The 12,217-nt window shown below is 43.6% G+C and overlaps 1 protein-coding gene across 1 annotated transcript in view; it reads right to left on the minus strand.

Annotated features, from left to right (window-relative positions):
• The window catches only part of CDH23 (cadherin related 23), a 498,190-nt gene that overhangs the window by 291,357 nt on the left and 194,616 nt on the right, over window positions 1–12,217 (minus strand). Inside the window, exons 7-8 of the mRNA XM_077821918.1 lie at window positions 7,442–7,636; window positions 1,454–1,582 (exon numbers count right to left, since the gene is read on the minus strand). Of these exons, the coding sequence (XP_077678044.1) occupies window positions 1,454–1,582; window positions 7,442–7,636 (324 nt within the window). The remainder of the gene's footprint in view (window positions 1–1,453; window positions 1,583–7,441; window positions 7,637–12,217) is intronic.

A 12,217-nucleotide genomic window follows, 5' to 3' on the forward strand; every position in this document is an offset into this window, starting at 1 on the left:
GGATTTTTTGGTTATTTTATCCAGGCTGAGTACTATACTTTCTGAAAGTAATTGTTATGTACTTTAGAGTAAGGAACAACATGAAGGGACCATTTAGCTCCAGTCTTACTATATTGTCATTTAATTTAAGAGACAGTCTCCTTTCATGGATACAAGGTCACTTGGAGGATGATTCGGTCTATAATCTTTGAGAATAGTGGGAATTTTCATTTCATTCTTTTTTGCCAACACTCTAAGTAGGAATTATTCTTCTTCACTGTGTTCACTGTCAAGTGCTGGGGAAATGCTTAATATAAACAGGACTGGATTTCATGGGAGTGTAATTCATGTAGCCATTTGTATCTATCAACTGCATCTTCCCTCTTGATGCATTTCTCAGCCTTTCCTCTGTGCTTTTTCTGATGGCATTAGACAACCCTACCATCCACTCAGAGAATGCAAAAAAATGTGTCCACTCTGCATTTCCTGCCCAGTGTGCAGGACTACAAGGCTCATCCATACAGACTTGAAATGTTCTAGATAGTATGTAGTATTTTGGAAATTTCTCAGTATGAGCATACAATGAATGCAGACGAAATTACTTGGGAGTGGGGAGGATTGAGAACATATGTAGATGAATGTAGAATTATGAAAGTGAGGCACATGTGACCCAAGCCTCAGTTAAGGAGAGTGGAGCCTGGCATTGGATGAACCTCCTCCAATATCACCAATCCACTTTAACTTTGATTTGCAGCCACTGCTCCTATTCCAGTAATGAGCCCTTATACAGCTTGGACATTGCACTCCAATCCTGCACTACATTTATTCTAGTCCCTGGTCGTTCTTGAGCAGGTTTATGTTAACTTGTGTAGCTGGATGAGATGAATGAATCAAACTGTGATCTAATCAGGTATTTGAATGCAGGATTCCAGAAGTGATGTGTGAGTGCATGGAACTCTAGCACATGATGATTTTAGGACAGAATGTAGTTTTCCAAGTGTAGAGAACACATGCTCTATGGGTAAAATCTTCAGAAGTTACTTTGGAATGTAAGTACCATTGACTCTCAGTGGTATTTATAGTACAGAGGTTTTTGAAAATGTTACCATATGTCAAGCTACCCTTCCCCAGAGTGAGCAACTACCTTGCTACTGTCATAACTCACACCTTTACCAAACCTCAGACCAAGGACTGTCTGCCATTTCCCCTATTTTTTTCCTGCAGAACAAACACTATGCTATGGTGTTTGCATTTGGATATCATGAAGCTGCAAAGAAGATAGTGTTCCTTCCCAGCTTGGATTCAACACCTGAAAACTGGGACAGAGGAACCAAAGAAGCCATCCTGAGAGGAGGAAGCCACAGTACTTGACAGGAGAGGATTCTCCATCCCTAGCATTAAGATGTGTAGTGTTCTTTATTCCCCTTAGCTATATCTCCCTTCCCTTCTCGCTGCAAGGGAAAGAGGCCCTTACCGGAGGTGAGTTTTCATAGATGTTTGTGCTGTAAGGCAGGTTGATGAAGACTGGATCCATGTCTTGCACATCTGTGATGGTGATTGCCAGGTTAGCCAAAGTGGACAGGGGCTTGCTTTTATCTTGGTCCTTGAAACCCAGAGAGGAAAAAATCATTTATGACAGGAAGAGAAATACCCAGAATAGTTCATCCCACACAATGGTCAAGTGTCTCAGATTTGCACTTACAGAATTCCTGCTGCTATCTCACCCACCATTGGGTCAGGATCTATAAATACTCCAGACAATTTCACAAGACAGTTTTAAGAAAAAGCGATTTCCTGAACTACATATCTCTGAGCTGGAAAATATGTTTTTTTCCAAGATTCGCCCTTTTACAATTTAGTAGGCATCATGTATTTTTCACTGTGTTTTGAGTCTGCTTTTTGTTTAACAAATATTTCAATTCATAGTTTGTTTTCTTATATTGAAATGTCTTAGTTAACAAAATATATAGCCTTAGTTAAAACTGCTGCTGCAGCGCCAGCCAGTGGCTAACAAGGGCTCATAACACTCTTTATGTGGGCTCCACAAATAGCAACCCTTGATTTTAAATTTCTACAATTGGAATAATGGGTTAAAAATAAATACAAAACATTTAACCATGGAAGAACATACCCTCATGATATTAAAATCATTTGCAAGTAGGTTACACTTTTAGCTTAAATAAGTCTCAAGTCACCCACCTTTATTATGTATTTAAAAAAAAGAGTTGGGCAAGATTAGTACAACTGCAGCTCTCTAAGTAAGGCAAAATTGCTTCCTGTGTTGTCGTGAGGTGAGTGCTTGGAACAAGTATGCAGGAGGTCTTATTATGAAAGCCTTTTAAAGCAAAAACCTTGGAATATTTCAAGCCAGGGGGCTGGAGGGTGATTGGGCTATTGTATGCTTTTCTCTACTGGAAGTCTGGGTTCAAACATGGCTTAGCTTGCAAGAGAAATAACCTCAATGGTCTCAAGATAGTGAAGTAGGCACCTTTACTACCAAGTCCTCTTACTGCCAACCAGGACTGCCACCGTATGTGCTCTATTACAGCTGCAGTGCCTGAAATGCCACAAATGTGAACTTCCTAACTACAGTGTCTTGTGAGCAATAGTTGGGACTACATCCATCTGAGCTTCCTCACAGCACTGCTCTGCATCAGGTGAAGTCTGCCGTACTGGGAGCTCTCTTGCACTAGTCCCTCCACAACGGGAGCCCCAAGGCCGTGCTAGCTCACGTAGCCCTTTGCCAGATAAAGTACTAATGCCGTGTTACATATTCTACCAAAAAAGAGAAGGAGCATGGTGACATATGAAGGGAGATAAACAAGTCTCTTGATACCCTACCATCAGGCACAGTGGTGAAAGGCAAACAGAGGTTACTGCACACTTCTGCAAATGGTTTTGAACAGCAGCAAGGGATGATTGCCAGGAGATTCGTGTTAATTTAAACTTCATTCAACAACACAGCTTGCACATTACCCTCAACACACAGGCCTCAGTGTTTACGGCTTTGCTAGATGCTTGTTTCTGACTCACACTCTCTTGCTACTCTGGCATTATCACTACTGGGCTTGAGGATTTTATTTTCTTCAGATAAAAAAACTTCTACTTTTTTGGTTTTGGTTTTAAGCCTGGTGAAGTTGGACTGATAATACTAAGGCCTGGTGGCCTGCACAGTGCAGGCCGGCATGGCCCAGGCGTCTGCATCTGAACGGGCTCTGCCTGTGCAACCTCAGTTCTGTCAAACAGAAGCCCAGACCCCGACCTCAATGCTCCTGTCTATCCCAAACCTTGACTTACACACAGCTCTGCCTGTACAGTTCAGAGTGAATCTACAGCATTGTTGAACTGCAGTTCTGGGCCTCTCCTGAGCACACACAGACAATTCTGCTGTAGCACATGTGGTTTTGTAATATGGCAAATAGGCACTCAAACTGAGGATGAGATCACTGAACTCACTTCACTTGTATCTAGATATGGGATGTGTGGGTAGTGGCACCTGTCCTTAAGGAGTTGGAAAGCCAAGTCATTAATGAACGGAGTTGTAGGAAGTCACAATGGAATCAAAGCAGGACTTTGACATTAAATTGAAATGTTTACTTCATGGCATTGTATCCTCATGACTTGCAGCATCATTGATTGACACATCCCAAGGCAGAGATCGAGACAGAATCAGGATGCCAAACTAATTATTTATTGTCTCCGCAACTCTTCCCTTCTCTGCCTTCCCTCCAGCCATGGGTACATGCTGGGAGGACCCAAGCAGCTCAACTCTTCCATACCCGCTAACAGTCCCAGTTTAGCTGAAATGGTCCCAGGTATTCAACACTTGTCTTGGGGAACTGGTCAATGTCTCTTCAGTCCCTTCCCCTCCAGGAAAACAACTAGCTCCTGCACATAACTCTCCAGCAGCTTGTGGTGGGTGGGGGTGTGCAGGGAGAGGGGGAAGGGGAGGCGGATGGCTCCCAGACATCCAGCTTAGATGAACTGCTCTTGGCAAAAAAACCTCTGCCCCACATAGCTGCAAACTACCCTGCTTCTCCTTCTGGGCCTCTTCCGCTGCTTGCTGCCTTCACTCCGGGGTTCAAACATCTTCTCCCTTGGGACAGGGTACCCACAGCCCTGCTTTCTCGGATTGTGCTATAATCCTCACTAACATCCCTAGCTCTCCCTCATCAGAGTTCATATTCTGCTTCAGCAAGTCTTCCCCCTCCACTCCTCTCCAGACTATAGGTTCCCCTCACTAAGCTCCACAGTCTCTTTACCTGTGGAGTATTATAGTCCCCTGACTAAGACACCTGGTCCCCATTCCCAGCTGGACCACTGATCCTCTCATGGAACATCTTTCTTTAAAGGATCATGCCTTGGACCAAGGATTGGCTGGTCTGGGCCCCACTGCCCTTAAAGAGTATGTCTTTACTACAATTAAAAAAAAAACCAAAACACACACCACACATGGCTGGCCCATGCCAGCTGACTCAGGCAAATGGGCTGTTTAATTGCAGCATAGACATTCAGGCTCAGGCTGGAGCCCAGGCTCTGTGACCCTCCCTCCTTGCAGGTATCCCAGAGCCCGGGCTCCATAGAATATCAGGCTTGGAAGGGACCTCAGGAGGTCATGTAGTCCAACCCCCTGCTCAAAGCAGGACCAATCCCTAGCTAAATCATTCCAGCCAGCGTTTTGTCAAGCCTGACCTTAAAAGCCTCTAGGTAATCCGTTCCATTGCTTCACCACCCTCCTAGTGAAAGTTTTTCTTAATATCCAACCTAAACCGCCTCCACTGCAACTTGAGACCATTATTCCTTGTTCTGTCATCTGCTACCACTGAGAACAGTCTAGATCCATCCTCCTTGGAACCCCCTTTCAGGTAGTTGAAAGCAGCTAGCAAATCCCCCCTCATTCTTCTCTTCTGCAGATTAATGAATCTCAGTTCCCTCAGCCTCTCCTCATAAATCATGTGTTCCATTCCCCTAATAATTTATTGCCCTCCGCTAGATGCTTTCCAATTTTTCCACATCCTTCTTGTAGTGTGGGGCCCAAAACTGGACACAGTACTCCAGAGGAGGCCTCACCAATGTTGAATAGAGGGGAATAATCATGTTCCTCAATCTGCTGGCAATGTCCCTACTTATACAGCCCAAAATGCTGTTAGCCTTCTTGGCAACAAGGGCACACTGTTGACTCACATCCAGCTTCTTGTCCACTGTAATCCCTAGGTCCTTCTCTGCAGGACTGCTGCCTAGCCATTCGGTCCCTCGTCTGTAGCGGTGCATGGGATTCTTCTGTCCTAAGAGCAGGACTCTGCCCTTGTCCGTCCTTGCTGAACCTCAGATTTCTTTTGGCCCAATCCTCCAATTTGTCTAGGTCCCTCTGTATCCTATCCCTACCCTCCAGTGTATCTACCACTCCTCCCAGTTTAGTGTCATCTGCAAACTTGCTGAGGGTGCAGTCCACGCCCTCCTCCAGATCATTAATGAAGATATTGAACAAAACTGGCCCCAGGACTTGGGCCACTCTGCTTGATACCGGCTGCCAACTGGACATGGAGCCATTGATCACTACCCGTTGTGCCCGACGATCTAGCCAGCTTTCTATCCACCTTATAGTCCATTCATCCAGCCCATACTTCTTTAACTTGCTGACAAGAATACTGTGGGAGACCGTGTCAAAAGCTTTGCTAAAGTCAAGGAACATGTCCACTGCTTTCCCCTCATCCACAGAGCCAGTTATCATAGAAGGCAATTAGATTAGTCAGGCATGACTTGCCCTTGGTGAATCCATGCTGACTGTTCCTCAAGGAATCAATTCTGAAGCACTTAGAGGAGAGGAAAGTGATCAGGATCTGCTCCATGATTTTTCCAGGGACTGAGGTGAGGCTGACTGGCCTGTAGTTCCCTGGATCCTCCTCCTTCCCTTTTTTAAAGATGGGCACTACATTAGCCTTTTTCCAGTTGTCCAGGACCTCCCCCGATCGCCACGAGTTTTCAAAGATAATGGCCAATGGCTCTGCAATCACATCCGCCAACTCCTTTAGCACTCCCAGATGCAGCGCATCCGGCCCCATGGACTTGTGCTTGTCCATCTTTTCTAAATCGTCCCAAACCACTTTTCTCCACAGAGGGCTGGTCGCCTCCTCCCCATGCTGTGCTGCCCAGTGCAGTAGTCTGGGAGCTGACCTTGTTCGTGAGGACAGAGGAAAAAAAAAAAAAAAGCACTGAGTATATTAGCTTTTTCCACATCCTCAGTCACTAGGTTGCCTCCTTCATTCAGTAAGGGGCCCACACTTCCCTTGACTTCCTTCTTGTTGCTAAGATACCTGAAGAAACCTTTCTTGTTACTCTTAACATCTCTTGCTAGCTGCAACTCCAGGTATTATTTGGCCTTCCTGATTTCACTCCTGCATGCCTGAACAATATTTTTTACTCCTCCCTGGTCATGTGTTTAAGATCAGCAAGGATTTCACTGTTAAGCCAAGCTGGTCGCCTGCCATATTTACTATTCTTTCTATATAGTGGGATAGTTTGTTCCTGTAAAAACAGTAAGGATTCTTTAAAATACAGCCAGCTCTCCTGGACTCCTTTCCCCCTCATGTTATTCTCCCAGGGGATCCTGCCCATCAGTTTCCCTGAGGGAGTCAAAGTCTGCTTTTCTGAAGTCCAGGGTCCATATTCTGCTGCTCTCCTTTCTTCCTTGTGTCAGGATCCTGACCTCTACCATCTCATGGTCACTGCCTCCCAGGTTCCCCTCCATTTTTGCTTCCCCTACTAGTTCTTCACAGTTTGTGAGCAACAGCTCAAGAGGAGCTCTGCTCCTATTTGGTTCCTCCAGCACTTGCACCAGGAAATTGTCCCCTACACTTTCCAAAAACTGCTTGGATTGTCTGTGCATCACTGTATTGCTCTCCCAGCAGATATCAGGGTGATTGAAGTCGCCCATGAAAACCAGGGCCTCACCTGAAAGTTCGCACCACAATTAAACAGCCACTTGGCCAAAGTCCCATGGCATAGGCCATCCATGGGCATCTAACTGCACTGTAGACATACCCAAAAGGTGACAAACCACCTTGATACAGGGTTTCCTGGATTAAGGGAGTTATTTAAGTGCAAGCAAAAGATTCCGAAAGACACAATTTGGAGACTGAAGTCCAACATGAGTTGGAAGCCACCAGTCAATTTGTAAAATAATGAATTTATAAACATAAAATATTTGAAAGAAATGTATGCTTTTAGTGTTATGTACACACTTAAAATACTGCAGGCACTTGGCAGTCAAGCCCATGCCTATGGGACCACCAAAAATATTCTAAAATAGAATTTGACTGTTGCAATCCACAGGAAACTAGGATTCCAAAGGGAAAGTAGAAGGAGGAGAGATAAAACAAGGCAATAATAGATTTTTTCCCCTGCAGCTGACGAGTCTTAAATGCCAAGCAAAGAATTAAATGAAGCAGATGGCCTGACTCACCGTTGCATTGACCTGGAGCTGGTAGGCCTGAGTGATTTCATAATCCAGCCCTCGTATTACCGACACAATGCCGCGGCCACTGTCAATGGCAAAGAAGCTGGATGGAGGCTGAAAGGAGTAAAGCACACTGCCTCCTGCCCCCTGGTCTGGGTCTGTGGCATTCACTATGAAAATTGGAGTTCCCACTGGCGTGTTCTGGAAAGAAAGAAGAAGTGAATACAATAAACAAGCTCTATTTTCAATAAACATATAGACTGTTTATATGGTATACAGTTGCTTACTTTTATTACAGCATTGCCGTAGCTGTAATAGTTCAAATATAGTTATAATAATTATACAGTTGTGGTCAAAAAGACACTTTCATAAAAGTGTCTGAAAACAGGCATTTAGAATGACTTTCCAAAAAAGTCACTCTTTTAGCTGAAACTTCTTTTGTTTCTTCTCAGCCCAAAAGGCACATTTATTTCAACCTTAAACCACTCTATTTTTCACCTCCGGCATTTTAAAAAAAGCAAAAAGAATTGTATAAAATGTAACACTATGGTTGGACTTTTACATGAAATTCAGAGTTATAGTTCCCACAGCAACTGAAACCTGGCCAGATTACATATGTATTAAAGTCTACATTTTTATAAATGAATAACTAATCTGCATATATACAGCTGAGCATACAAAATCAGCAAACACAGTTTGGCATTTCCTTTTGTTAATTAGCGGTAGGAGCACAATTATCCATTTTGGGCAGAACTACTGCCTTTTGTACACATGCAACTTAGATGCACATTCTTGAAAGTGGATCTTTAAATGCAGAAAAGTTATACAATATGCAGCAATCAAAAATGCTATATACGTGCAAGAGGGCTAATTTAAAGCTACTTTGAGACCACAGACTCCAAGTGAGGTAGGCACATATTTATACAGCATTCTTAACTGTGTTAGGAAAGGAACAATGGGCAGGATTAACATTGATCTAACACTTGAAAGGGGACAGCGAAGGTCATAACAAACAGGCTTATTAGTGGCCGATTATGACCAGCTTGGATAATACAAATTACTTCTTCAAAAACCTTCTAACGGCTCCCTATTTTACTGTTACCTCACTTCCATTTGGGTGGAGGAATGATTTAATGTAGGTACTGCAAAGTACAAATGACTGCAGAGTCTGGGGTTTAATTCTGAACCCGAGTTGATACTGGTCCTTTGTTCACGTGCAGATTTGCAAGAGCTTTGTAACAAAACTTGCCCATGGTCACATTCCATGTCAAATCTCCTCCTCAGGCCAGGATTTATGTTCACAAGCCACCCAATGAATCAGAGCCAAAAGTTTCCAGGAACCTGGTTAGAGTCATATGTTTTGACTGACAACATGAGACATTCACATACCAGATGGCACATAACAGTAATTCTGATTTGTCCTAAATCAGGCAAAACTGAGAGGTTCAGTTGAGCTTTACTTTAGTTCTTGGGTGGGTTCAAAAACAACAACAACTCAGGAAAAAAGAAGAATTCAGGCATGTGAATTCATACCCATCAAAACCCACAAAGTTTCATATAGACCTGGTCAGTTGAGAGTGGTACTTTAGGACACTACCTGTCATTTACATTTGGGAGCGTGGGCTCTTGTTACATGAGCAAGAAACACAATGTCAGTTAGCAAGGTGCTAACACAAATACACCATATCTGTTTTCGGAGGGTCGGGAGGATAAGCATAAAAAAGGTAATACATTAAGTGTCTTGACACATTAATTTGCCTCAGGTTCAAACAAAACGCTAGAGTTTTCTGCTACAGTCTCACTTCTCTGAGGTGAGAGGAGTTGCAGATAGATTTTTATTTTTTTGTTTTGCTTTTATTTTCTTTAATATCAAAATACCAAAGAAGGTGGTCTTATAAGTCATGGCCTGGTTTTCTGGGACCATCCAGGATTTGTGAAGGCAATCCTGGCTGACTGAATGGTGTTTCATCATAACTGCAGTATGAATCAGCCAGATCAACTAGTTTCCTTTGGCCAGAGACCCATCCATCAACATGAATTTTGGGCCCAGATATGTCTGGAAAGTGTTGTGCCTCTGGAACATATGCTCTGTATCATGGTCCCATGCACTCTTGGATTTGCAGCTTTCCCAACTCCTTTCTGTACCATACTGTGTAGCTATCTTTCTAATGGCTGGTAAGGAGACCCCCCAAGACTCCCCCCCGATCTGCTTCTTCTCCACAAGGCCCTGCCTCTGTCGCTCGCAGGGTCTTCACCAGCACAGTTGAGGCCACTAGGAGCTGCATGAGCAGTCTGGCCCCAGAGGTGGCAGCTGCTGCTGTTCTGCCTCCTTCCTTCCGCTTAAGGTTGCCACCTTCTCCATAGATTAAAAACCCACACCCCAGACATCAAGGCTTGTCAAATGGCACTCAATACACAAAAGCTGAAACCCAGACTGTCTGGGTGAAAACTGGATGGGTGGCAACCCTAGTACCAGAGGAGAGAAAACCTTTTGTAGTGATAAAAACATCTTCTATATTTTCCACAGTATGCATCCGATGAAGTGAGCTGTAGCTCACGAAAGCTCATGCTCAAATAAATTGGTTAGTCTCTAAGGTGCCACAAGTCCTCCTTTTCTTTTTGCTAGTACCAGAGAGTGTGCAGCAATTCAGGGAGGAGATCCCATGTTACCCCCAACACTAATATACCGAGGCCCCAGATTTATCCCTGAAGGCAGGAATGAGAGTTGCAGTGTAATAGAAGAAGAAATTGCTGGATGCACAGACTGGGAAGAGGGTGGGGAGCAATGATTATTAAGCAGGAACTGCTCATTCACCATCATAAAAAGAGCCTCCATTCCAACCCCACCCTCCCACCTACCAAAACCCTGCTGCACCACCCCCTTTGACAGGGGGAGTCAGAGTGCCCCCACTTTCTATTTTGGGAATCTAGTCCCCTTAAATTAGTACCAGGTGGGACTCCAGCAGCGTAAGCTGCCTGCTAGCAATGCCTAACCGCCGCCACCTAGGATTCCATTGGTTCAATAGAGTCATAGCCGCATCAGCTGCGACTCCAATATTATACACTTCCCAAGAACAGTGTCCTTAATAATTCTCATATTATGAGCCTCCAAACAGCAGCACTCCAATACACTATCCCACCACCTACTCCTCCCCTTAACAGCATCCTTTCAAAGCCAGTTACCCTTCCGATGCAGTATGCTACTGTCAGAGCGCGCCTTACAGGTCCTTCTTTAATTCCTTCTGGTGAGCTGCACAGTATCAGGGTTAAGACTCAAACCATTACAAATTAATCATTAATGGGAAAAAATATGAGTCTAAATGCAGGCCTGCTCTGATGAGGTCTGGGGGTATTGTCGCTGGGAATAATAATATTCATAAGGATTAAGCTAGCCTTGATGAATAGGTTTCCTCTTTGAGTGTCTCCAGTCACTCCTTTTAACATGCAAATCTGCTCTGGTCACCAACAATTATCAGGCTGCATGGCTGGCTGTGAAAAAGGAGAGTTTGATTTAGCCAGTATTGTATTTTATACAATAGCCAAAAACAGGCTTTGAAGAGAATTCATTCTCTAGCCCCCAAGGCAGCACAGTTGCTCCAAAAGAGGAGCCGCACTGAGGATTCGGGGTTACGGGAGTGACAAGTTTTGGTCTTGTCAACTAAGGCACCAGCAGACATGAAAAGGAGTTTGGAATCAAGATAGCTATGAAGCCTGGATTCTGGTTGGGGATAAAAATCAGTTACTCCCTTATCTCAGAAATTCACTGGCCAGCTCTCCCTCTTGTACTTGGTCCGTATAGAAAGTTACGGATGAACAGGGCTTCAGAGTTTGTATTTTTATTTTATGTTACCCACAAGGAAGGGGGCCCTGTGCATCTGTGCTAAAGCTATAAATACCTCAAGGAGACATGCAGCTACAGGTAGGAGAGAGATAAACAGTGCTGGTGAAGTTTTAGAAAGTGAGATATATAGGACTAAAAGACAAGCGGAATAGCAGAGCTGCAGACTGAAACAGACCAACAATGCTGCTTATTCAGTTTCTGCAATTTGCTTCAAGGTGCATTGACATTTATCATCACCACCATGTTGCACTGCAATGGTAATGTCAAAATATCACATTGCACAAAACCACCACCACCACATGATGACTAGAGCTGTGAAAATATTTTTGTTTGCTGGCCACTCCATATCTGGAGGAAATTGTTTCGGGTCAATCAGAAATAAAAAAGTTTTTCAAATTTTTTTGTGAACCAAAAAAAAAAAAAAAGTGACCCAAAATTTAAAAAAAAAAAAAAAATTCAAGTAAATTGACACAAAAAGTTGTTTTGATTTGAAATGTTTTGTTTAAAAAAAAAAAAAAAGCTGAAACCAAACATCTTGGGCTTGTTTTGTTTTTTTTTTGATGAATGCGTGTACCACTGAGACAATTCTCTGAATCCAACATGAATTGCCCAGTTCTAATCGTGACCTCGCATCACAATGTCATTCATTACTTAGGCATATGAAATAACTTGAGGAGCCTTATTGTTCAAGCTAGGCAGCAGGAAGGATGTGGGATTGTGAAGCCAAAAAGTTGATAATGCTGTAGAAAGTGTGATGGGCATCAAACCTCTACAAATCTAACTGTCCTGTTGCTAAAGTACAGCCACTCTCGTTGGTATGACCTCTGTTAGCTTTCCTATTCTGCATCTGCTCCCTTCATGGGCAGAAACGACAGCTACAGTTCAAGTGTAGAACTACTGACTGGAGACCCAATGCAAATCAATGAATTTTATGAAAGAAT

The sequence above is a fragment of the Eretmochelys imbricata genome, chromosome 7 (genome assembly GCF_965152235.1).
Source record: "Eretmochelys imbricata isolate rEreImb1 chromosome 7, rEreImb1.hap1, whole genome shotgun sequence".
Taxonomy (NCBI): domain Eukaryota; kingdom Metazoa; phylum Chordata; order Testudines; family Cheloniidae; genus Eretmochelys; species Eretmochelys imbricata.